At 39.6% G+C, this 27,608-nt stretch overlaps 2 protein-coding genes and 1 long non-coding RNA gene across 3 annotated transcripts; 2 read left to right on the top strand and 1 right to left on the bottom strand.

Moving 5' to 3' along the window:
• Window positions 1-2,758: 2,758 nt before the first annotated feature.
• Window positions 2,759-7,442, top strand: LOC113571528. The gene is made up of 2 exons (XR_003410007.2): window positions 2,759-3,145; window positions 7,175-7,442. It is a non-coding gene; the product is annotated as an uncharacterized LOC113571528 (long non-coding RNA).
• A 1,332-nt stretch (window positions 7,443-8,774) lies between these two features.
• On the top strand, window positions 8,775-19,396 carry zdhhc5a (zinc finger DHHC-type palmitoyltransferase 5a). Its single transcript, XM_035531556.1, has 10 exons — window positions 8,775-9,153; window positions 11,538-11,659; window positions 11,892-12,049; window positions 12,346-12,518; window positions 12,753-12,855; window positions 13,309-13,400; window positions 14,162-14,288; window positions 15,699-15,816; window positions 15,977-16,089; window positions 18,387-19,396. Exons 1-10 carry the CDS (start codon window positions 8,999-9,001, stop codon window positions 19,209-19,211), a joined length of 1,986 nt encoding a protein of 661 aa, XP_035387449.1. The 5' UTR covers window positions 8,775-8,998; the 3' UTR covers window positions 19,212-19,396.
• Window positions 19,397-22,864: 3,468 nt separating this feature from the next.
• On the bottom strand, window positions 22,865-27,487 carry tmx2b (thioredoxin-related transmembrane protein 2b). The gene is made up of 8 exons (XM_027000494.2): window positions 27,183-27,487; window positions 26,670-26,730; window positions 26,205-26,318; window positions 25,115-25,191; window positions 24,853-24,959; window positions 24,627-24,692; window positions 24,416-24,545; window positions 22,865-24,159 (listed from the first exon to the last, which is right to left on the bottom strand). The coding sequence occupies exons 1-8, from the start codon at window positions 27,369-27,371 to the stop codon at window positions 23,980-23,982; spliced, it is 924 nt and encodes a 307-aa protein (XP_026856295.1). The 5' UTR covers window positions 27,372-27,487; the 3' UTR covers window positions 22,865-23,979.
• Window positions 27,488-27,608: the final 121 nt, after the last annotated feature.

Genomic DNA, 27,608 nt, shown 5'->3' with positions numbered 1-27,608 from the left:
TAAAATAAAGGTAAAATGATATAATTGTTCCTTTCAGGAAAATCTGACATACTGCAAATAAGCCATAGATGTCTTAAAAATTGTGCGGCAGACAACAAGAGACACAGAAAAGCTGTGCACAGGATGTTTTTGCTGGTTTGCTGTGTAGTCACATTCTATGGTCTTATTAATTAAATCACTAAAATAAACAAATACAAAAAAGTTAAAATTATTATTCATTATTCTTCATTACACATACAGTACACTGAATGGCCATGTTAGAGACACTCATCCAGTAGTGCGTTGGGCCTTCTTTGGTCTTCAGAACCGCAGCAATTTGTTGTGGCATACATTAAGTGTTGAAATCATTCAGCAGGGATCATGGCTCATGCAGACAGAATAACTTCTCACAGTTGTGGCAAATTAGATGGAGGTACTGACACGCTCTGAACCTCGTCCCAGAGACGCTCTACAGGATAAAGATCTGTGGACTGTGAAGGCCAGGGAAGCATAGAAAACGCGCTGTCATGTTCCTGGAACCAATCCATGACTGTACGACCCTTGTGGCATGGTGTATTGTCCTGCTGAAAGACTCCTTCTGTCATATGGCAAAGAGCTGCCATGAAGGGATGAACTTGGTCAGCCACAATGCTTAGGTACAAGCCCTACTGTCCAAACATCCATTCACAGGTATCACCCACACATTACTCCACCTTCACCAGCCTGAACTATTGACAACTGACAGGAAGGGCTCATCGATTCAAGCTACTTTCCCCAACTTCTGACCTTCCCATCAGATTGGTGCAACAGAAGTCTGAATTCATCTGACCAAGCAATATTTTTCCATTGCTCAGTGATCCAATTTTTGTGATCTTTTGCCCACTGCAGTCTTGTCTTTGTGATTCCCTTAGACTGCAATGGTATTTGAATTGGTCATCTGTTGTTACAGCCCTAAGGAATGATGAGTTGTGTGTCTGGACACGTTAGTTGGAGCACCAGTGTTGTATTCAGCTGCAATTTGCTTGACTGTGTGCCACCTGTTCATCAGAATGATTCTTGACATCTTCCTCTGACCCTTGTCCCTTGTCGTTGAATTGTTTATGTACCCAGAATCCCCTTTCTTTGGATGTTTTGTCTTGATCACGCTATTCTCTGCATACTCTCAACACCATTGCAAAAGAAAACCCCAAAACATTGGCAGTTTTTGAAATACTGACTCTAGTTAGTCTTGTACCTATGACCATACCTCACTCAGACTGCTTGATTCTTCCATGCTGATGTGGATTCAAACTGAAACCAATCCACAGAAATCTGGTTCACCTGGTTTTATGCCAAACACCATGGTCACATGTCTACTTTCCATACAGTGAAGCTCCAATTGTGAAAGGACAGGAGTCTGTAATAAAGTGACTATTCATGTATTCAAATATTCATAGATGCAGCAGAAAATCTAGTATTGTAGTATTGGTAACTTTATGCAGTACTTGGCATCTAGTGAAACATAATTGTAGCACTTAATTTGAGGACCTTTCTTTATAAATGAGAAAACTAAATTGTCCTGGTTGCTGGTTGAAGTCAAACAAAGTACAAAAATAATGCAAAAAAGGTGATTATTAGATAAAAGCATACTGTTGAAATTGTATGGTATCATGACTTTTGTGGAGCACCATATAGCTATAGTTACACTTATGTGCATTGAAATTGTGCCTTGTAGTTTCATCAGTTCAAGCAACATGGTCTTCTGATGCTTACTTAATTTGTAAGGAACTAACTGAAGTTTCTAACGTTGTGCTTACTTTCTCAAAGAGACTAGGCCTTAGAATGGTGGTACAACATATCCAGACAATACTAGCTACAGAATAAAACTGAGGCTAGAGGTAACCAATTGGGCAAGACTTCAGAGGCCCCTATGTTGTACAAGTATTTATATGATGTAGATTGTGAACATTTCCTCATTGTAATATAATGACTGGCCTTCTTTTGACCAGAATAGAGAACAGTAAAGTGACTCCTCTCATCTGCTACCATTATGTATTTTCAAACCTAGTTCTTGGAATTCCTAATCTTTTTTATGTTCTTTTGGAATGTTAACAATATAACATAGCTGTAACTTTAAAAAAAAAAAAAACAACAAAAAACTACTCCCTTGATTTCTCAGTCTTTCATCATGTGTTCATGTAGTCTTTGAGACATGCCTTGTCAAATTTGGCGACATCTGTGTTTGATTATGCTTGTGGTTTGTCTGTTGCATCTCAGTGCTGTAGATTTGTGTTAGTTATGTGAAGGAGGTGGTGTAACAGATGTTGATCAGCTTTACTGGGATAGTAGAGGTGGGGGTGAGGGTGTGGTTGCTGGTGGTCTTATCTTTAAAACCCTTGCTGTCTCTAATCCTTGATGTACACATGCTCATAATACAAAGAGTTTTACTATGTTAGTGTGTTAGTTTTATTCTTTATTAAGCAATTGGGCTTTCAGGCTTTTATTCATTGCTGTACGTTTAAACACGAGGATATGTATCTCCTTGTGCGGGTATATTTTATTTAATTTTAACACCTGGCTTTCCTTTGTTCATTGTCAAAATATCTTGGAACGGCAGGTACATGCTACTTATCTACGAACCAAAGCAAAAACAATATCTGAGGTGGCAAGGTTCATAACCTCGCTGAATGCATTCTCGGGCATTTATTGGTCGTTCTGCTCGGATTGATTGACGTTCCCTGCCAATAGGATTGCAGAAGGCGGGGCAAAGCACTCTACCGTTCTGGGGGGGCTCGTGGAACTGAAAGGCTGTGTATAGCTAGCTAGTTTTAGTGTAACTAGCCTTATGCTAACTGCAGCGTTATTAAGTCGTATGACATGTTGTGTGTGGACTCATCCGAAGGAAGAGACTAATGATATAAAACAAAACTAAAACGGCCGGGAAACATCCGTGGAAAAATATTTTTAGTCAGAAGTGGAATAGTCCAACCTTAGTCGTGAGCTAGCTAACCCAAATGACTAGCTAGCTAGTGGTTAGCTCCTTTGGGTAGCGATTTTAGAGACCAGCCATCCAAAGAATAAAACGGAGATCAAAGCCATTATCTAATCTATTTTAAAAGGTTATCCGCGGCCACGCACTTCGGTTCCTCTGAAAAAGCGACGTGTGGTGATGTGCGAGAACTGACAGGTAGGTCACCACTTTATTTTGTTATTAAAATGAGTCTGTAAATCATCGAATTAATAGCGAAAGCTAGCGGGGCAGCTTTTGATCTTGACAGTGAGCTAGCTAGAGCTGGCTAATCCTTAAAACCTGGAGAGAGTTTACTTGATAACTAGCTTCCAGGGTCCCTACCTGGATGTTTTAGCTATTTTTATGCTGAATTATCGACAGTGAATTATTACTGCATGTTTTATTTGCAAGATTTCCGGCATTCTCACGTCTGTAGCTATTTGAATAAGCCTTGTTATAAAGCTTCTCGGTCTGTCTATTTGGACTGGGCAGCAGGTAATATTTTCCTCACCGGTAGAGACCCACTGCGCCTCGTTTAATCAACGCCCCTAATTGAATATAAGATTAATTAAATAAGGCGTAATTGTGTTGCCATCTAACATTACCCATTTGTATGCAGCTGGCAGTTTTCTTCGAGCGTGTTGGTGTGGCTACTCAAACGTAAACCAGAGTAGGTAGTTATGCTCCCCACCCAAATGGGCCACATTACTCATCGGTCTCTGCCTGAACAATAATCCGCGGAATGCACGTTCAAGCCGGCAGGCGATAGAGCGTGGGTCCGCTCTGGGCCCAGCTGAGTGGTAACCGAGCTGCTAGCTGCAGTGAAACACACCCAAAAAGACACTCACGGTCTCGGTGTGCAAGCAGCCTTTTCATGCTGACAGATACGCTACACACACTGTGAATTGGCGGTGTAAGCAGTTTGCCGTTGGTCAGAATAAATCATTGTTTATTCCAGATTTATTTGATTTTTATAGAAAATCGATCAACACTGCGTTTGAGTAACGCTGGCGTAGTTTTCAGTTCAATTATCTAAATACACCTGGAGATGAAATTCCATTTCACATTTACACGTAATGGACATGTAAAATTTCTGAGAAGCACTATGTTTAATATATAGCTAGAGATATGAGAGGATTTTGCGATATTCAAAGGCATCCGTCTTTTCAATCGGTAGATATAAGCAAATCTGACTCTATCGGTGCAACGTGTGGTGTTGATGACAGCCGCTACACCCAGCTTGTTGTGTTGCTCTGTCACAGCGTAATCTGACTGTCAGGCTTTACGTTGCTTGTATGTAACTGTACCTTTGGCCGAGCCACCAGTTACATATGGCACATCTCTTATCCCACAAGTTTATCACCAGAGATACTACACAAGGCATCCCTTCACTTGTATCCACCCTGGATCTTTGTCATTTTTGCTCTCCCTTGGCAGACTTGCATGCTGGAGGTATAGTAACAAGAGTATATCACAGTGAGAAATCATGCAAGAAGTGAATATTGGGGAAAGTGTGACACTTATTTCCATGCAGGTTTCTAGTAAACATAGTGGAGAAAAACCCTTAATTGATGGCCATTTCCTGACCACAAGACTGGTCCTGGCTGGATATATTTGCATGGCTATACCACTCCAAAGCAGTGACATGTGTGAAACTGCAGAAACATAGCTGTTCCTAATGCACCCATCAAGGCTCAACAGCCACAATTCAATATTTATTATAATATATTGAAATTGGCCTGCCAGTCAAATTATATCTGGTTAGCAGTAGACATGTGGTCAGAAACTGACCAGCAATAAATGCACAGAGGGTGGCTTATAAATTGTATATGGTAACAGATGGGCGACAGTGTGTAATTATGCACCTATAAAATACTTCGACAAGTTGGTTGTACCTAACAAACTGTACAATAATGGTAGGAACACGATAGATGCTTCTTAGGAAGTAGGTGTAGTTAAACATAATTATTTGTGGTTCTTTTTTGTTCTGTAGTTTGAAAGGATTTACTATGTGGTTTGCTTCTTTGTGCTTTGTTTTCAAAAGAATAAAGAAAAATAGTCTTTTTGTAAGAAATTTATTGAGTGTAATGTAGAAGGAAAAAGGTCTGCTACTCATTCTAGTTCAAAAAATTAGCAAATGGCTTATATCAATCTAGGATGATGTGTGCATTTACTATAACTAGGGTGTGTGTTATCATCTTTTTAGGATTACAGGACTGCTGTCCTATGTTGTAGTCTTTTTTGTTTGTTTGTTTACGCAAGTGAAACAATCAGCTCAGATCTTGATGCATGAGGTATATAATATAACTGGCAGAAGCATAGGCAAATGGGCACAAGCAAAATTATGATGATGAAGGATTAAGTGTAGGTCAGCAGAAAGGTGTCTGAAAATGACCTTTGGCACAGATAAAGAATATGTGGAAGACTGAGTGACATCCTTATTTTTTGTTTTTGTTTGTTTGTTTTGTTTTGTAATGGCATTGGAAGAGTTTGCAGGTAATGCATCAAAGCAGCAATACAAACCAAAATCTATAACCACACCATGTCCCATATTTTTTCTTTAATTAATGAGGCACAAGGATTAAGGTACCTTTCATCAATGAAGTGTTCAAATTTGAGTTACAGTGATGAAGTAAGGTAGTGCAAATACACCCCAGAGGTTTAGGCCTTAGCACTGCTTTTAAGTTGTGAAGTGGGAGTGGAATGAGAAGCACTTGTTTCTATTTAAGATCAATTTTGAAATATTAAAAATGTTGATTATTGGGGGAAAAACATTTTTCTGTAATCACTGTTATAAGTCAATAATTGCCCACTGTCTCTTCATGGCTAAATAAAGAACTGTGTGGTCTTAACATTAACACAGATTTATGTTGAGCATGATAGTTGTCATTAATTGAAATAATCTGTGATTAGTAAAATACATTTGACATCACAGCATGTAAGTTCTCTTGTGATTTTTCAGAGAAGTTGCAGAAATGGAACATACTGCAAAAAGCCTGTAATTTTATTGCATAAACTGAAGAGCAGTTCTGCTTGTAGCTAGCTATTGCTTGATTGTCATGCACCAGGTGCCCATTAACAGTGTTAGGGATGATGTAATTTCAGTGGGCAAATTAATTTTGGATGCCCTTGAGTTAGTAAAGTTGCTGGATTAATTGTGAAGCAATGTTAAAAAATGAACATGAGTTTGCTTCTAATGATAGATGGGGGGGGGTATAGCTTTGTGTGTTTCAACTGCCCTGTATTAGTGGAATTGAAATCCATTCTGAAGTGAAATTCTATCTGCTGGCTATTTACTCTATTGGAATCTTATCTCTTTTTTTTTTCTCCTTTTTGGAGGCGGGGTTACTGTCTTGCTGTACATTTTCCCCTACCCTTACCAACAAGTCATGTCAGTCTTGCCTTGTATGTAATGCCTCTTCCTTCCCTGAGGACTCAGATACTGGTGCTGTCTTTCACACATGTTCACTTGCTCATTAATTTCCTCATTGATGAAGGCATTTGTCACCCCTTATCTCAGTTACAAAGTCAGTTATAGAATCAGGTTGAAGCAGTTTTTTTTTTTTTAAGCTTTGTTTGAGAGATAGTCACTAGATGGGAGAAGCAAAGGTTCTTAAGCAGCATATGTCCACATTGGAAACATACTCAATCCACATACGGCTCTTATTATTTGCTCATAACCTACCAGCCTTCAGGCTCAGTGAGAAAATGTCTGTTTCTGTACAGATCACTTGATAGCGCTTGAGGTGATGTCATGTCAACAAAAAAAGTGCTGTAGGTGTGTCTCTGGTATGTATCACTTGCAGGTGATCTGATAGGCAGGAGGGCTAGTGACAGTGTAGGCTGTGAGAGAACAGTAAGAAAGCTCAGACCACTGAAGCATGTTAAATGAATAAAACTATTTGATTGCACTCCTCTCTAGAGTGAATCTCTCTCTCTCTCTCTCTCTCTCTCTCTCTCTCTCTCTCTCTCTCTCTCTCTCTCTCTCTCTGAACCCCCCCCCCCCCTTTGTTAGAACTGTCAATTTACCAAGGGTTTATGCTCTAGGCCTAAACTGATTATGAGAAATACTTTAAACAGAACATACATTTTTATTGATGAATATTCTTTAATCTTGTGTCAACAATCCTGTTACTGTGAAAAAATTACAGTACAGCTCCTCCTTGAATGATTTATGACTTGCATTCTCTTTGTTCTTTCTTTCAGATATAGCTGTTGGCATAGTGGTATGCACTGCGACACACCCTTCAAAACAGAACATCACGAGCACAGGACTAACGCGTTAACCAGTTGGATTTAACTTTCCTTTCAGTGGATTATTCACAAGCACGCGTGCACACACGTGTAACTGGAGGCATGGACCAACTTGCTCTTTTGAGACTATATCCCTCCAAGCTGCTTATGTAATTGTTCAGTGTCTATCAGGAAACAACAGCTGCCCACAACACACGAGCACATTAGGAAGTCCTCAAAAGCTGAAGCTTTTTGTTTTTGTTTTTGATCTTGCCGTTGTCCCAGTGCACTCATTTGCGCAATCTGACATTTGCAGCATCTCTGTGGTCTTCATTTTAGAATCGTTCCACTGACCTAAATCAACAATTTCCGGAGGAGGTGTGCAAGCAAGAGAACACTATTTTGGGATCTCACTGTGTGAGTCAGTATTTTGAGGCATTGTGCTGTCCCAAAGGATTCCTGTAGTTTTTGTTTCTCTTTCTTTTAGCTGCTTATCATATTACCAACACCGTTAGACAGAGGCTTGGGGAACCATATAAGCTTCTGTTTCTGCCCACAACACGTCTGCCTCGCTTTTTTGATTATTCCCCGTTTTGCTTTTGTTCTTGATCAAGAATGCTCTGATTTGGGAAAGTAAAGCTTAATAATCTTATGTGCACAAAAGTGCAATATCATACATGTTGAATGAAATTTAGAAAAAGGAAGAAAAAACATTTTTACATTTCTTGAGTGCGCAGAAAGATCCACAGCTGGCAGCAATTTGTGTGCCAACCCCATTGCCCTTCCTACATTGCTGTACAAAGAAAAAAGCAGGACAGGCACTAAATCTCACTGTTGTACTGTTTCTTTTTCCCCCAGTTGTACCTCCTTTTCAAACCTGATTTAGTCCTTGAATTAGGATATAGTTAAAATCAAACCTCGAACCCATTATTATAAAGCTTTAAAATTCACTCACATCTGAAAAGAAAAGTGCATGATACCATTTTTCAGTATGCGAGGTTTTGCAAAAGACACGAAGCAAAACGGACAAAGTTAAGTCTTAAACATTTTCCCCTCTACCTCTTAAGTTGTACCATAAAACCAAATTACTTTTAGAAGCCACCACAAAAAAGTAGTTTTTTGTGGTCATGTAATTTCAGTTGCAGAGCAGTGCTTATTGATTGCAAAACCTTAACAGGAAAAACATTTGTTCCTAGTGCTTACTTTTGTATTTTCTCCTAAGTTACTTTATTCTTATTTTTGCTTTTGCCAAAAGATTTGAGCCATATTTTTGTTATTCTGATTTTTATAATCATAGTTCTAATTTTTTTAGGTTCAAAGCTTTGCTATTTTAAAAAGTACCAAAATTGTGTTTATCCCAAAGCTCTTCAAATAAGTGTGTTCCTCCTGAATAATCTCAAGCCACTCATAAAAACGATTTTTTATTTTTTTTTGTGGCACAGGAGGGTCAGTAGATTTAATACATGTATCTCAGCATTTGGCTCTTGGCTGTGTAGGGTGATTTGAGCAGATGGCTTGATCCCTGCTCTTCTTTTTTTTTTTTTTTTTTTTTTTTTTTTTTTTCTTCCCTCCCTTTTTCATTTTTGTTTGGTTTTTATTTTCCCCTCTTCTGCTTTTCTCTGCTTTTTACCTTTTTAACCTTTGTGCTGAAACTATGCCAAGGCTGTGGCATTTTTTTAACATAAACCGAGGGAGAAAAGAACTACCACTCCTTCCTTAGTCTCCCTCTGTTTCTTACACACACTTGCACACGAGGGCAGTTTTTCTGTGGTGGAACCTCCCGGTGCTCCTTGGGTAATGCCGAGCAGCAGTAAGAGTGGGGGCGTGTCTGGCCCCACCTCCCCACCACACCCCACTGTTCCATCCCGCCCTCTTCGACCTAGTCGCTATGTTCCGGTGTCTGCAGCAACAGCCTTCTTGGTGGGAGCAACTACACTCTTCTTCTGCTTCACGTGAGTATATGGGCACACACTGCATACAAATAACATCCATTTTTATGTTCATGTCCTAAAGAAAACCTCCTGGCCAGGTACATTCAGTTATTTTCATCAGTTACTCAATAGGATTTGTTTTTGTTTATCAGCTTCTTAGTTTATTAGATAAGGGCACAGCAGTTTAACTTGGTTTGCATTCATGTGATTTTCCACTGATATCAGTGACCAAAACGATTAAGGTTTCCATTATTACTGTAGTGATAAAATACACAGAAAATAATTTAAAAGCACAAATACCTATTGAAATCATTCTGGTTGCCCCACAGCACGGGTGCACCAGGGGGTAGTGGAAGGAACATGAGCAGCTGAGACAGGTTGAGGCTCAGTAACATGACATCAGGAGTAGATACCTCGACAGAAAGAGAATAGATTATTAGGCATGTCCAAGTAAAAAAGTGTAAATTGGGGAACAAGAATGTGCAAAGATGGACTCCGGCAGATCTAGCTATGGCAGCGCAGCTGAAAGGAAAGAGCCAGAAGGAAACACAAGCATGAAGGCACCCTGGGACATCAGCACTCCGCCTCTATCAGTAAGCAAACTTCATTGAAAAAAATGAGGTGAAGTGACATCATAACCTCCCAGTTTACCATATCTCTTAATGCCCAAGGGAAATATTTAATAAAATGCCTGACTATACAGATAGGTTTGCAGCCTAGCCTTGAATGTTGAGACTGAGTCTCAAACATTGACAGGAAGGTTATCCCATACTGTGGGAGCTTTATAGGAAAAGGCTCTGCACCTTGCAGTAGATTTTCTTATTATTGGTATTAGTAAAGAGCCTGCCCCTTTTGATCTTAGCAAACGTGGTTGGTGTTAATGCACTCAGTTTGCTATGGTACTGTGAGGCCTGGCCGTTGAGTGCTTTGTAGGTCATTAGAAGTATTTTATAATCAATACAAAATTTTACTGGGAGCCAATGTAATGTATCCAAGAGTAATAGTAAGTTGGCAGTAATAATAAGATAGGAATAATAGTAATATGATCAGCCTTTCTAGTAAGAACTCTGGCTGCTGCATTTTGAACTAGCTAAGCTTGTTTAGACACTTAGTGGTACAGCCAGATACTTTACACTACAGTAGTCCAATCTGTAAGGGATAAATTCATGAACGTGCTTTTCAGCTTAATGTGAAGATGGTATGTTGCTAATCTTTGCAATGTTCTGAGCTGAAGAAAGGCTGTCCTAGAAATAATATTGACATGCGCTTCGAATGAGAGACTGGGATCCGTAACTATACCAAGATCTTTAACTATTAATGAAGTTGTGATTTGGAGACCATAAAGGTTTATTATGTAAGTAGAGAGTGAAGTCCTAACTGTCTGTGGGCCTAATAGAAGCGTTTCTGTTTTATCATTAGTACTGGTAACTGATGCATTCCTATTTTTATTTGTTTTAGTGATGATTATGTCCTGGCATCTGTTGTCCCAGTGGTCAGTGGGGTCCTTCAAAAGGATCCATGTATAGCATATACATGTGACAACTGTTTATTTACACCATCATCTTATTTTACTTTTTCCATTTCTTTTTTTTCTCCCCTTATTTCATTCTCACCCCATATGTCTAATCTCCTGTGTTTTCACTTTCTTCACACTGCATTCTTCATTTGTTTTTGCAATTAATATTTTTTCCTATCAGTTCACAAAAGTAGGGCTGGGTGTTATGACAACACCATTGTTATTACAGTAAATTTGCATCAATATACTCGCTTTTCTAAGAATATGAGGGTATCATTACTTTTAGAACACTGTGCATCGGTGTATTAAAACTGTGGTGCTGATCGAATGGTGGCCATCATTCTTTTTTATTTTATGAATTGCTAGATTTTTTTTCTTGTTCCTTTTTATATTGAATGAGGAAAACTCAAAATATACTTGGAGATGAATGATTCAGTTCATATATAAATCAGCACTGTTGAACAGAATTGTACTGCTGGGCAGAAAAATTACAATCCCAAATCATTCCAGCTGGAACTGTAGACAATTTTCAAAAAGAAAAATCCTCCCCACCCCCATTTTGGCCCATCTGCTGGTGCATAGTCTTTTCCAACTTTTTATCAAACCTAAGCAAAAACAAACATGTCTGGTATATGGAGTCTTCAGGTATTGTGGTGGTGTTTATTTTGGGAGGGCGTATTTTCCTCCTGTCCCTTGTAGGTAAACATCTGTTTGTTTTTGGTACCACTGAAGGCACTGCATAGCTAAATTTCCTCAAAATACCTTCACCTTCTTTACCTATTTCAGGATTTCTATGCATCAGAATAAGCCCTGCCAAGTGCTCAGCATTGCTGCAGTGAATGAAGTCTGTTACTTAATGTCTTGAACAGCTTTCCTTTTTGTATCCCAGGTGTCCATGGCTTTCAGAGCAGTTTTCCGTTGCTGTGCCAATATATAATGGCATCATCTTCCTTTTTGTGTTGGCCAACTTTTGTATGGCCACCTTCATGGACCCTGGCATCTTCCCTAGAGGTAGACAAACATTGTCTTTATGTTCACGTCAGTTTTATCTGTTTGTGTGCACGGTAGTTTGAAGTGACTTTTGTAGTAGTGTCTGGCTCTTGGAGCATGCATTTGTGTACAATATAGCACAAGAGAGACCTTAAGCTATATAACATTGTTTATCAGAGGGCTGTTTGATTTATTATGATATATCTCTTTCCAACACATCAAAAAGGTGTTTCACATTGTCTTTGTGTTGTAGCTGAGGAAGATGAGGATAAGGAGGATGATTTCCGTGCTCCACTCTATAAAACTGTGGAGATTCGTGGCATACAGGTGCGCATGAAATGGTGCTCTACCTGTCGATTCTACAGGCCACCTCGTTGCTCACACTGTTCAGTGTGTGACAACTGTGTGGAGGTATGGATGCACCTCTGAACACTTGCAGACACAGGCATATGCACTTTCTTTACAAAGTGAAGTTTATTCTCATGCTCGTAAGTCAGGCAGTCCTTGCTACTATCAGTCATTCCACTGATCTCTGCTAGCATGGAATTAATTATTCTGACTTTGAGAGAAAGGGTATAAGCAAGCAACCCACTTTTTACACTTGTCCAGATGTATATGCATCACAAAGCCTTGTAAGTTTATAAAGTTTGTGCCTCTCTCTCTGTGTGCGCACGCGTGTGTGCGCGCGCGTGTGTGTGTGCATGCAGGATTTTGATCACCACTGTCCGTGGGTGAATAACTGTATAGGTAGGAGGAACTACCGCTACTTTTTTTTGTTCCTGCTCTCTCTGACTGCTCACATCATGGGGGTGTTCGGCTTTGGCCTACTCTACATCCTCTACCACACACAGCATCTCGACCAAGTACACTCTGCTGTCACGTATCCTTGTGGGGGTGGGTGGGGGTGGGTGGGGGTGGGCGAGAGACGCTGGAACCATTAGCACTTTACAGCACATGTGGATCAATGTTTGTATATACATTCTGATATTAAGGAATGAATATAGATGTTTTGGTGTTATCCATCCATCCATCCATCCATCCATCCATCCATATCCATTATCCATGTTTATCTATCTTTCTATGTGATACTGTTCCCTTGACCTTTTTTTCTCAGTATGGCTGTTATGTGTGTAGCTGGACTTTTTTTCATCCCTGTAGCAGGCCTTACTGGTTTCCACATTGTGCTGGTTGCAAGAGGCAGGACCACTAATGAGCAGGTGGGTGGTTGTGTGGGTGTATGTTTGTTCATAAACATGACATACTGTCTTTAGCTATAGCCTTTTTGTTTGGTCTGTTGGTCCATCAGTAGTTATGTTGGTAAGGTTGTAATGTTGGTACGGTAGTTTTAGAATCCTTGCTTATATGACCTCTTCCTTGCCCTCCCCTTCAGATTATAATCTTAATCTTCACTGCCTCTTTCAGAATCTCCCTCCCATCATCCAATTCTCTCATTATCTAGCAGCCATCCTCCCCTTCCAGTGTTTAGTATGTTTATATTTGGTATTTTCAGATCTTTCCATCCTTTACTGCATTTCAGAGCTATTTTGACAGGCCATGCTTTTAGTTTTTAATGGATTCTTAAACCCCTTTGTGGATATGAATATGTGAGCAAATTGTGTATATTTATAAAACATATTTATAAAAATATATATCTGTTCCTATTCCTGCAGGTGACAGGGAAGTTCAGAGGAGGAGTCAACCCCTTCACCAATGGCTGCTGGAAGAATGTGTCGCGGGTTCTCTGCAGTTCCCAGGCACCCAGGCATGACCCTCAGCCTTAATATCCTCCATACCACTCCTTCATGCTCACTAATGTTTTCCCTTTTTGTTCTGAGCTCATTTAATTGCCATTATTCTAGTAATGGAAATAGTCCTACAGATCTTGTCTCTGAAAATGATCTAAATCACCTTTCGTTTTGTTTTCTACACCTACATGGTCTGGGCACAGTATATGCCTGGAACTGCACTGGATTTTTCTGTGAAAGTTTTTTTTTTTTTTTTTTTCCTCTGCCAGTGCTCTAGACCTAAGATTAATCTGTCTGACAACCAGCGGTATATCTAGACAATGGAGTCATAAGCCATTGATTATTGTCAGATAATATTGCAATCAAACCTGACATAGTTTGTTCTTGGCCAGTTGCACTGAGTGACAAGGTGTTAGTCCAGATTTCCTAAACCTTGTCTTGCAGCTATATGATCTGAGGATTGACCCTAAACACTCCGAAGTCTTGGCATTAAAAAGTGGTCATGTGCAAAGATTTCTATATCTTAGCATCTTATTTTAAATTATTTTAAACAAAACCAGTGCTTATTTTTTGTTCATAGTATATCACTGTCTGGCAGATATCAAACTGCTTTGATCATACAGATTTATTTTACTGTAGCAAGTATATTGAGCTAAATATTGTTGTAGTTGAACTCAGAAATATCATATATTTATGTATTTTCCAGCCTTGCCATAATGAAATCCATTTTGCTGTTACTCAAAACCAGTGTCCTCTTCATCCTCTTCCTCCTCCTCAGATACCTGGGCAGAAAAAGGAAATCTCAGACAGTATCGGTGCAGCCTCCATTCCTCCGGCCGCAGCTCTCTGAGGCACAGCTAGCAGCCAAGGTGCTCGACAATGGTATCCAAGGAGATCTACACCGGGTAGGCCATCTTCACACATCACTTTGTTTTGTATGGGTTCCCCCTTCAGCATTCATTGTTCCCCTCTGTTGCTACTATTCTCAGTCATCAGTTGGATTTGTTTGGTTTTTATATGTTTTTGCAGTAGATATTTCTAACTTTATAGTGAAGTTTTCTTTGAGTTACAATTGGATTAATAAATTCATTACTTAATTATGGATGAAAGTTTTAATATACCAATTACAGCGCAGCTTAGTTCTGTAGGGCTGCAGCAATTATTTTAATAAACAATTAAATTGCCAGTTATATTTTGAATAAATGAAATATCTGATTAATTTAGTATTTATTTACAGTTTCTCTTTTGTAAACTACTGCTCAATCATGTACTGACTGAATAGTGTGGTGAAACACAAACTTTTAATGTGGACTCTTCCAGGGCTCATTACTAAGAAACCAGTTTGTTTCTTGTGTATTCCTTAACACTAACTCACCAAAAGATGTTCTTAAAATTGCCAAAGTTTGCATTAGCTAGATAACTGCAGATAACAGGCAGTCATGTCCTATACTATGATCATGTTTTGCATGTGAAGGTCAGCGAATTAAACTTGTCAGTCATTTGTCTCTTTATTTATTTGTCAATCTGTCGATCTATCTATTAAATTGTTCAGATAGAGAATAATATTCTAAAAGACATGGGCCATTTAGAACATTTGATGACACTTTGATTTTTATACATTACACATTTATAACATTTTATATAAATAGTGCATAATGCATTTATGAATATTCATCTCAGCAGTGAACAAATATTCATGTTTGACATGTAAAGAAATAGGCCTTATGTCAGTTTGAAGGAGAAAGGAGAAGAAAACAAATTTTGCCTCTTTTCATGAAAAGCGAAATTGTCAGGTTTTGAAAAAGGATGTTCCCTTGGGCAGTGATCAATATCACCTTGAAAAACTGCTAAACTTGCTATATTTTTACTTTGAAAATTAGAGTTGTAATTGCCATCCTAGCCAATACTCTGAATCTTCAAATTCATATTACAACCATTTTTAAAGAAAAGAAATGGTACTACTACTTAATGGAATTTGTTCACTGGTCTGGTTTCGCTTGTAATTTCCATGTCTTATTAAAAAAAAATAAAAGGCCAAATTTAAAAGAGTTAAATCAAAATCAAAGTCAAATAGGAGTTTCTTTGCTTGCTAGTCTGCAACAGTAATATTGTCATCACCCAATCACTGAAGTCCTTAAGGTCAGCTATTTTAAACCATTAAAAAGAGAATCTAGTGCTTTTGTACTCTGTGATTTGTGTAATGTACTCTCCCTTTATCTTTCCCTCTGCCAGTCTGCCACAGTCTCCTGTTATGTTCTAGGTTTACTGGATGGTAACCTGTGCTTAATGATTCTCGCTTTCTCTCTCCCCCTCAGTCTAAGAGTAGTTTAGAGATGATGGAGAGTCAGTCTGCAGATGCTGAGCCACCTCCTCCTCCTAAACCGGAGCTCAGATACCCCGGTCTGTCCAGAGCATCCAGTGGACACTCTGAAGGTACACAGACACACACACACACACCACAGGGTCTCTAATCTTTTCTCTCTTATGATTCCTGTTAAACAAGATGCTAGTTTTATGGCAACTGTGCCCAGTGTCATAATACTTGTAATGTTAATGTAGCTGTCACTAACATGTCCAACTGTGCTTTCTTCAGAGAGTAGCCTGTTAAATAAAGCTCCACCAACTCCCACCATGTTCAAGTACCGGCCTACATACAGCAGCCCAGGGAAGAACCACACTGCACTGACACATGCCTATGCCAACCAGGTAAATCGCGTGACACTGCGTGTACACTACACGTTTGTTTGAGAACTGATGTCATTATATACATCATAAGAGATGTAGTTGCATAGAAGTGTGTGTGTGTGTGTGTGTGAGAGAGAGTGTGTGGTGTGCACTGGTTTTCAGCAGTGTGGCTCTTGTGTTGCACACAAACACTGATTTAATATTTAGTTGTGACCTCATTTATCTTTCACTGCATGTCTGGAATTTCCTTTATGCTTCTTTTTTAATTTTCTCTCTTTCAATTTTAATCTATTAATTCATTTTAAACATTAATTTCTATATTAATTTTTCTTTCTTTTCAATTGATTGACCCGGTGGCTTTCAGTTGAACAGTATCAGTAAGTTAACACTGTACTCATCCTTTTTGTTTGTCCGTGTGTGTGTGTGTGTGTGTGTGTGTGTGTGTGTGTGTGTGTGTGTGTGTGTGTGTTTGTTTGTTGTTCTGTTTGTCAGTAGCTTTTCTCTTAGTGCAGCGCCAAATCCTCACAGGCAAAGATAATCTTTGCAAACTCAGCTTCAGCCTGTACTAGGAATTCCATGCCTTTGTTTTATGTACTACAGTCTAATTTATGCTTTGGCCCTTCATGATGGAGATTTACCCCCAAACATCCTTGAATTTTGTGTTTGGATACATTTTTAATGTAATTGGGATGTGCTGAGTTTCGTATCCTGTAACACAACTGTCCATTAATGTAATGGGCTGAGAAAAACGAGTCATTAATCAGCAGCGTCATTGCAAAAATAGCTTTTATACATAACCTGCCCTTCAAATGGAGGGTGATATTAATTAGAGACTGTGAAGAGAGACTTTATTTATCTTTAATGGTGTTAAGTGAAACACCTTAATTTTCATTATCTATCATTTTAAGCACTCTCACACAAGGCATGTGTGCACACATTAACACAAACACGCTATACCTTCTTTTCTCTTATGAGAGAGGCAGGCTTTATTTTAGCAGTACTATGCGTTGACCAGGGAGGGAAGGAGAAAGACTGAGTGTGAAAGTGTGTGCATGCATACACGCAAGCATGCTGGATTATGGTAGGATAAATTAGAAACATAGCACCACATCACATTATAGTTTTTGGAGAGGGTTTTGAGGAAATGTATGTTATGGTTGTAGGTGCACTGGTAGTGGTAGCCTTGTAATTCTCATCATGTGAAGGACATTTTGTGGCATGCTTCTTACATGGCTGTCCTCTTTTTATCTCAAATAACTAGTTTTTTCCAGGTTGTAAACTTGACCTTGTTACCAGGATCTGGCATGTAAAATTTATCTTTAAAAAAATGCACAGCACAGGTCGCCTGATTTGTCCATCCCTGCTTATAACGTTGTTGGAGACAGAGAATACTCCTTCCCCTACAATTTTCATGTTTATAATTTCTATTAGAACCTTCTCCAGCATTGCCACTATCCTCTTCAGTGCTCCTGTACTGATACTCCAGTGATCACTAGACAGGGGTGGGATTTGAGCCTAAAATTTAGCTACTATATTAATTTAGTAATTACATTTAGTAATTGCATACAGACTGAAAAGCAATGGCAGCGATGAGGTTCTGAGCAGAGCTTGTCTCCTAAACACATTCATTAAAAGAAAGCAACAGATAAACAGCATTGCAAAATGACAAATGATTCATATGTGCCAAATTGCTGCCTCCTCATTCCTGCTGTCTTATGCCTGCACCTGCCTGTTACTACTATGGAATTTTCTGCTTCATACACCTGCTGTGTAACGACACATATCCTGGCTGGATGCACCATAAATTCTTCCATTCTAACATTCTCTTAGCGTACCCAAATAATGTGTCAGTTTCTGAAAAGTCACTCGATAAAGGTTATAGTTATCAGTGCCATAAACTCTGAATAAGCCAGTCTCTCCCATGTGGGAGTAAAACCAGCAACAGCATGTTCAGGTAGCATAAATACACAAAGGGTGCAGAGAAAATACTTCACACTAATATTAAGATCACAGTCATTTAAATGTACATGCCAAAAATGAACTCTTGTCTTGTAATAAAAATGTAAAAGGGAAGGGGCACAAATCAAGCCCATGCTGCTAAGGATATGTTTGTAGTAAGTAAAGCAGGTTTTTTTAATACACCCAATGCTTATGCCTTGACTACTTTCCTAGTGGTGATGCTTTTTTCCCTCCTCTCTTGTCCTTGACATTTCATACCCTACTTTTAAATGTTTCTGGTGTTGATATTGCCTTCTCTGCTTCTCTCCTCTCTCTCTCTCTCTCTCGCTCCCCCCCTCTTTCTCCCAACCTTCCCCCAGATGAGTCGTGGGGACAGTCTGAAGGAGTCCTCCTCCTCTCTCCTCCAGTCCAGTCAGCAGCAGGGCTACCGCTCTGAGCCCAGTCTAGATGGCCGTGAGGGTGGAGGAGGAGAGCGTGGGGGTGCAGAGCGATCCGCCGGAAGCCAAGGGGCACCTCTGGGCTCTGGAATGCCTGGTTATTCCCTTGGAGGGCGCTCTTACCCCTCCTTCTCTGATCCCACTGTGCTCTCTGGAGGTGCCTCCCATTCCTCCAGTGTTCGCTCCTCCCATAATGTGCCTGCCTCTGAAGCCACCACATCCACCAGCTACAAGAGCCTAGCCAATCAGACACCACCTCCAGCCCCTCGTAACGGCAGCTTGTCATATGACAGCCTGCTCACACCTTCCGAAAGCCCGGATTTTGAGTCTGCAGCACCAGAGTTGTCACCTAGGCAACCACGCACACCAGTACTTGGATACAGCTCTCCCTTCCTATCCGCGCAAATAGCCCACCAACGGGAGGCAGAGCTTCACCAGATCTCTTCCTCTAGCTCCTCCCTGCTTGCTTCGCCGCATCGTGGTGCCTACCTGCGTAGCTCTGCCTCTTCCCCACCCCTAGCCGCCATGAGCGAGAGTGTGAGCGGTTACTCCACAATCCACAGCCTCACCCACACCATCACCACCATCACCATCACCACCACCACCGGCCTACACGCTTCTCCCGTCCCCCGCTTCTCTCTGACCCGGGAGTGTCTCAGCCCTCATAACCCGTACGCACCCGCTCCACCGACGCTTCGCTGCCTCCCTCTACTCACCCACCGCGCTCTGGCCACCCCCCTCCCTTAGGGAAGTCTCTGTCCTACTCCAGCGCCGCAGCTGCTGAGATGCAGTATCGCCTGGTCCGCAAAGCCTCCGCCTCGGTCGGGGAGGGGCATACAGGCACCAAGTGAGTAACACCCCCTCAGCATTTCGACGCTCTGCGCAGCCTGCTGCCTCCTTCTTCCTCCTCCTACTCCTCCTCCTCCCAGACTCCCGTGAGTGAATCTCTTTCTCGGCTTTTCTGGTTTTTCCCACCTCTGTATTTCCTCTCAAGCTCATATTGCATCATTAAATGTTCGGTATGCCATTGTCAGGTTCTGTGTGGACTTGCTGGCCACAGTTGAAGCTTGGTCAGTGAATCCTTGCACTTGCAGTGTTAACCACTATATCTGCATACATTTTAGTGTGTAGATTTTGTTTACCTGTGGATGTAATCCAGCATGGACGATGTAATTCTGTAATCTTTGTATGGAGTCGAATGGAACATCTTAATTTTGTCACAATTTTGTTCACTAGTAAAATTTCATTTTGTGAACTCCCTCCCTCTCTCTCTCTCTCTCTTTCTCTCTCTCTCATCCAGGGACGAGATTCAGATGAGATCTTATAGCCGGACAAATGGGCAGCCCAGGACATTTCTTCCTCAGTCTCCTCCTTCTACCCCCTCTTCTCCCTCCAATCCAATCAGCATTTCAACCCGCCCAGGACATGCCTATGCTAGTGTTGCTTCTCCTCAAAGCCCCACCCACAAGACTGGAGGTGGGGTGAAGAAGGTGACGGGCGTTGGAGGGACCACATATGAGATTTCAGTCTGAGTGATGGTCCTCTGCGTCGACTAATCTGGTGTTGATGATTAAACTATGGACCTGCTTCATCTGACAGACTAGAGCCTCGCTATTTGGAAGTGGTGTGTGCGCACACACAGGATATAATGAAGGACTCGAATCTCTGCTGTATCTCTGCAATAAAGAAAGTATAATAAATCTGACCAGCCAGTTTGAAAGGTCAAATGAGACACAGAGGAGGAGGAGGAGAAGAGTTCTGTCAATCAACTGTGGCATGTAGCCTTGTCATACAATCCTTTCACATCATGAGGCTGGACTTCTTGACTTGGCACTCATGAGGATGTGTGACACTTCATGGGTGTGGCAAATTAGACTGCCTTAAAAAATAATTCAAAAAAGATTGCTATCTGACTAGTGTGTAAATGGAAAAAAAATATGTTCTGTATAGCTAAAAATGGTTCAGGTTTTGTTTCCCCCCCCAGGAGTTTTCTTCAAGAGGATGGATTTAAATTGGCGACGTCATGGAAAGCAGTTGCCATTTCGGACCACTGTGATTGGCTTTTGACCATTCTGCATCTGTCTGTTGACCAATCAGAACTGGAGAAGCAAGTGAGGATCTTGGTAATGAAATGGCATAATTCACTGTTTAATGATAATAGCCTTTTGAGGTAGTATTTTAGCGCAATGGCCTTGGAAATCAAGGAAACGTTTTTATTTTATTTAATTTTTAAAGGTTGTTTTATATGAATTTATAAATGGCTGTTGATAAGATCAAGAAATTTGGGTTTAGATGAGTACTGCAGACTTTATTGAGATCCTATGATCTACATATCATGTATGTTAAGCACTTGATTTGAAGATCAGTGAATCATTCATAGAAACGAATTACTCAACTGCACCCTTTGTTTTCTATAAGGCTAATGAGATTTATGTATACTTTCGGATTTTTAACCAGTCAGATTGGGCGGAGGGGGCTTGCCTAATTTTGCTTGATTTCTACAGCAACTCAACCTTGTGTCTCCAGGAAAACGAGCCTCAAAATCACCCATGTGAAATCTATATAATGCATTCGATGAGATGTAGCAGATAATCACATGGGGGGACAGATTAACCAATTTTACGGGATGTACGTAAGAGTTGCCTGCCTCTCAAAGATGACATTTTTGGTTATCAGTTGAAAAACACACACTAGTAGCTTTGTCGAATAGTTGACTAGTATTAAAAACTGGCTGGCCAGAGAGGTGTGGAAACCAAATTAATGTACTGAGTAATTGCTGTAGTTATGAATTATAAAAAGCACCTTTTTAATTTTTTTCTCTTTTTTTTAACTTTCAAAAGATATTGTGGATATTTTGCAGGTCCTGTGTTTCAGTGATGCCTAGGCTTGTCATTGCGTTTGATCGATATTCAGATCAACGCTGGACTAAATGCATATTTGTCTGGGGGGGACGGGACATCTAAGAGTTAGTGTATGCCCTCTCAGAAAGCGGGAAATATTTGGGGTCTGAAAAGGGTAGTCTACGTAAGATGGACAAAAGTGTACTGTATAGCTCAGTGTGGGTGAATGTAGGTGTGTCTGTGTCTGAGATTGAGTGAGCCTTGGTAATAAATTCTTTATAAATCATTTGTGCTTTAGACTTGCTTGATACTTTAATTAGTATGGCGCCATTTTCAACGTCACTTTCATCATTTTCCCCCATTGTTAAGGTGCACACTTGTTTTGGTGGTATGTGGCCCAAAAGATTTGTTGTGTGAATTAAGGAAGCAAACTGGAAACATTTCACTAAAATTTAACATGATTCTGTTAATTTCCAATCAGCTGTGAAACCCTTAAAATTATGGATGAGGGGTTTGGGTTTTTTTCCATTTTGTCAATTCCTATGTTTCTTTTGTATTACATTTTTAGTTATTTTTATTATTTTCCTAAATTAATTCTTACTACCTTTGGTAGTACTTTTGTTTGTTTTATAAGATATTAAAAAGGTTTCATTTCACAAATTTTTTTTTTTATTCAGTTCTTTTTTTTTTCTTTTTTTTTCTTTTTTTTAGAATGTTAAATTTAACAGTATATCACAAGTGGTGGTGTCATTTATTTTATACCCAAGAAAGGTGACACTTGTATGATATAGGTTATACAGTAAAAGTAACCATAAAATTAACTGTTTTTTTATAACACAGACTTCATTTGTAAAACTGCATGGTGTCTTCATTTAAAAAAAAAAAAAAAAAAACAGGTGAGGACTCTTAAAACCGATCATCTTCTGTATAAGGCCATTAATATCCCACTAAGCTTCTGCTTGAACACATCCACATTAACTCTTATGTGAGCAAACCCCGTGTAGTAAAGGTTCAAAAGATAAAAGTTCAATAATCAGTTCAAGTGACAGTTTTCTTAAGTATTTTTGGCAAAAAATGGTTTTAGTATAACAGCTGTGCAAATTCTTGGCCGCAATTTCAGTACGTCCAAGGTAGAACAGCTGGTAATGTAGATCTCTGAAGTGTTTGGAGTGGCTTCTCCAGCCGTATATGTTGTAGTATAGGCTCATGATAATTAGAGTAATGGTAAACTCAACATTGGAGTCCCCCAACATCTCCCTCTGCTCTTCTTGCTGTTCTTATAACTTTGAGCACATGTCCTTGATTATTGCAATTTATTTTTCCCCACATACCAAATCTGAGAAATTCTATATATTAACCTGCTTTAGCTATTGCAGGCAATATTTCCTGTCCTGCTAAGCATTAGCATTCATCCTAAATGTGGTGCAAGTCTCATTTTCCAAACCTGCTGATGTCCAAAAATAAAGTCCTAAGGATGTAATGAGCTTCACTCAAAACATTTAATGCCACACTACTTGGAAAGCTTGGCCATAAATTGTACCCCATAGTTACACAAAGCTGTTAAATATCAAGTTTTGCATTTTATTGGAATGGTAATCCAAAACCTCTGCACACAATCCCAGTCACATGTACTTTAAATTTAAAGACCATATGGTAGTTGTGGTTTAGAATGAAACGAGTCAAGTCTAGGGCACATGCACAGTATAAGTCTGTGAGCAACTTAACGAGAAATAAGGCTCCATGCAAGTATGGTGTCTTGACAACACTGCAGGATTCCACAGCAATACAGAGGCCCATAGGAAAGCAGCTAACAGTACTGCTGGTTTACTTAACTTTGTAGTATCAGCATTCAAATGCAAAAAATAAAAATGTAAAAACTCAGATGCAACCCCAAGATTTGGTAAATTTGGGATATGTGTACAAAGCCAAATAATACTTTTTTTTTCTTTTTTTTTACAGCAGAGACCACATTTAGAGACTAATAAGAGTATTATGTAAGATAATGTCAAGATCCCAGAAATACAATGGCTGAGTGAGTTGTAGAAAAAAAAAAAACGATACCTGTTGCACCAACATGCATTTGAGAAGCATTTCAAATTCTGCTTTATTCTGCTCATAATTTAGAGATGATGTAAACTGTAAATGGTAGTTACATAAAGCCCATGTTGAGAGCATCACTTCACATAGTGCTAGTACCATAAAAGGTAATGTTAAGAAATACAAACATATTACCAAATTAAGGAGTAACAAAAGAAGAAAGTAGGAATGATTTATAGGGGAAAAAAATGAATGAACAGTAGGCAGGACCCTCCCTTCTATTAGCAAACTGCTACAAAATATAACCTATCTATAAATTAATATTATTCCTATCATTAACCGTGTTGAGAGGTAGCATGAGCTGTTTGGTTAAAATAAACACTGTCCACAGCTAGAGTCTACCCAATCTGATCTCATTTAACCTTTGAACAATGGTTGTGAAAGGCTGGAGGGTTTTATATACTGCAGTAGTCAATGCTTTCTAATTTATTTGTCAAGATACAGTTTTATTTAACTTTTGTAATGTTATGTTGTTACTAGGGGAATAGGACCACCATAGTTGATTCCCACACAACTTTCTGCATAAAACCATCAAGTTCCACAGTTATGTCCCAGTGCTCCGCACCAGCCTGGCTCTCCTATTTGTCTTTCTTGCTCTCTTTCACTGCCTCTTGGGTGTCAGCCTCAGGCTCCTCTTCCTCAGGCACAGGGGGGAACTGTGATTCGCTGGGCTTTTCGCTCCTCTCTCCTCTGCTCTTACTGAGTTTCTTTGACTTTTGATACAACTCATTTAAGTTAAACTCTCTGATGATGTTCTCCTGAAAATTGATAGGCGTTATGTTTGCATGTGTCAAAAAAAGTTCGTCAATGCAGAATCCAAGATGTCACTAATGCCAACAGACTTTTTCCTACAACATCTTTATTCATGGTACAAAAAGATAACTTCTCAAAACTAAGAAAGGAATGTAAGTCAACTCCACATTATTATTAACACTATCAGCATGTTGAAAACTATCTGACATTAAGACTATATACATCTGACATGCAATTAAAAATTGTGTGTTTGCATCTCACCTCAGTGAAGCTCCAAGACACTGCTCTTCCTTTCTTGTCCACTTGGGGGCGCCTCATGACTTCCTTACCCCCCTGAAAGAGCACCAGTGAGGGCAGTTGCTTGGAGAGAGGAGAAGTGCTAACCTTATACCTATGAAGAGAAGATGGCCAATTTAGAGTCCTAGCAAAAAATGGAATCAGTATAATCTCAAGATCATCTTTAATTGCTTACTTCTTGGATACTTCACTGTAGCGCCCAATGTCCACTTTCCCAAATTTCAGTCCAGCACAGTTGTATCTAGTGATAAGAGAAAAGTATTTATAATACAATGACTATCCAGTTTCTGAAAACTAGAATATTCAGCCGCACAAAGAATCACTCTCTCTATAGCCTTCTCAGTAAAAGGTATGTAATTAGTGCACTATACATGTTTCTGAAACAAGTGATTGGTTCTTACTTCAGTGACAGATCAGCATAGACAGAAGCAAAAGACTGACACTCTGGAGACCAGTTAGCGAAGAACTCCACAATCCATGTTACACGACTATCTCTCTCCAGCTCCTCCTGAAGACCAATGGGTAAGAGATGATTTCCACATATACATATTGGCCAAAAGCACTCTCTAGAATAGATTTTAAACTCATTCTGTTAAACTCAATAGACTGGAACGTATTCTGTCTACTTATTATATATGCAAGTTTGGGAATTTAAAGTCTCACATCTATAGTCTTATCACTGAAATACTTGATGTACTCTGGGCCCATGTAGAGGGGAGGCTTGCACGTCATAAGGAACACTGTAGGACAAAAGAATATAGTATATTAAGGGAAACTATATACTATTAACTATACTAATATATATAATATATACTAAAACAAACATTTTAATTTTATTCCAATGGCTATTCATTGTCTCAATTAGAAAGTAGTATTTTAGTAAGCATTTTAAAGGGAATGAATAATGTGTGAGATGTATGCTATGAAGCATGTCAAAAAGGGTTTATCATGTAATGATACACAAAGTTTTTGTCACAAATTATTGTAACTTCTTTGTAAACTTCAGTAGGCAATATCACTATAAATTATCTTGGGAACCAGTATTACTCTTCATGTAGATTTTTAACCATGTCATTTAACATTATCTGTAATTTGGGACCTGCTACAGATTACGTTATGAATGGGATGCTGTTCCTAAAAAAACATCTCAAATGGTGAAAACACAGTTATCTAGTAATCCACAGTAATCCAAGGTTTGATGCTAAGTCTTGTGATGAAGTGGTGAGTATACCTTTTGTTCCCCAATCAAAATATAAAATATAACCAAACCAAAATATAAGAAATTAGCAATAAAATATGCAATAGGCTGTCTGTGCTTGTTTGAAATTTATTAGCCATCCATGGCTTTTGAAGCTTATTCCTGACTTCTAGAAATAATGTAGAAACAGTGTGGTGGGAACAGGCAGGCACTAGTGGGTTTATCCATGTATGTGCAGTCTAACTATTTTGACAGTGACAATTTCTGTTTAGCAAAACTCTAGCAAAATAGAACTCTAGCAACATAGGTTTAAAATGAAACAATGACTTTGAGGTATAAGTGGAAAATCTCAACCCCATTTCAGGAGAACAATGGTATTTCAGGAGATCAATAGAAGACCAGCTGCCATATTTCTTGGTTGCAAATATTTTGTAATCAGTGACCGCTTACAACCCACAAGCATCTCAAAATCAGTGTGGTGGTGGACAGAGCCAAACCAATAACAGCAATGTCCAATTACTTTTACAATTGTTTTCTGTGTGTGTCCATACTGACCAATGCACAAGGTCAGGTAGAGCAATCCCATGCGGATATCCAGTCTGAAGAACAGAATCACATTGGCCACTTTAGAGAAGAGAATGATGTTCCCCACGTGCTGTTCAACCGTTACTGTGTAAATGAGAGAAAGGTTTACCCAAAGAGATAAGGGGGTGGAAAAAAAGAAACAAATGAGAAACCAACGCAATAACCAGCCCAACAAGCCAAGGGCAACTGAAATTACACCCCACAGGAACCAGATTGCATACAGTAAACAAACTTTTCGAATGGGCCCACCCGCTCAAGTAGTATCCAACTGATATAAGGACTGCTACCTAACTGCAGCAGATGTTGTGTTTAATATGCAGTTGTATTTGTTTGCACTTTAATCCAATTTGTTGACAAGTTGATATATATAAACTACTTTGACCTACAGAGTGGTGCCAGATCGGAAAATAAAGGAATCCAGGACATGACACTTACTCGCTCTTCTGTTCTTCATCATGACTATGGCACTCAGAAACATCAGTATCTCCACTTCTCTCTGTAAAAGAAATAGAATATGTAACTAGAGGGCATATCCAAGTTAAACTGGCATATTGCACTTCAAAGTTGCTTGCTGTAGTTATGAAGCCATCTAGCTATAAGAGACACTTTGACAACCTAGCTAGCTAACCTAGCTACGTGTGCTGGTCTTCAGAGCACATGTACCTGAACGTCTCTCACCGTATTTTTGTTGAAGAGTCAACCAAACAAATGAATGGCCAAGTGACACCTGAAATCTCAACCGACATTCTGTTTTTCTGCTTAGATCCACACTACTCCCCATTAAACAAATAAATGGCTGGCTGGCTCACGTTACCGAGTCGACAAATTACACTCAACCTCATAATAAAGCAAAGGGCGTAAGCAATTATATGACCATCATATCATATATATATATATATATATTCAAAGTCTGTTGTTGGTTTTCTTTTCTAGTAACGCGACACCCACCCAGTCGAAATCGCAGGGATTGCCATCCTCGCGCTGGGTCGAAAGATGTTCACAGATTCCCGGAGTCTTGCGAACCAGCAAAAAAGCGACCGACATAAACAAGGACGCTATGTAGTATGGCTTCAACAGCCATTTATAAACTTGCGGTAAGTGATATAAAAAAGCAAAGAGGGGAGTTAACAGTGCCATGCTTTCAGAAAACAGCTATAAGCAAAACGACGCACCGCAGATGAAAGCGGTTCTCTGCGAGCGAATTTTCAGTCGGCGGAAAATCTCTCGGCAGTTAAAGGGACAGAGGTCACCGCGGACGAAGCGGGACTTGTGCCCGCCCCCTCTCTCCATGTACACGGTGATTGGTGGGCTGTATGAAACGAAGGTGCCTATTGGCTAGGCTTGTGTCATAAAGGAGAGGGCCACAGGAAGTTG

The sequence above is a fragment of the Electrophorus electricus genome, chromosome 11 (genome assembly GCF_013358815.1).
Source record: "Electrophorus electricus isolate fEleEle1 chromosome 11, fEleEle1.pri, whole genome shotgun sequence".
In the NCBI taxonomy this organism is placed as follows: Eukaryota; Metazoa; Chordata; class Actinopteri; order Gymnotiformes; family Gymnotidae; genus Electrophorus; species Electrophorus electricus.
Note: the sequence above shows the minus strand (reverse complement) of the source record. Positions and strands in the feature narration are given on the sequence as shown.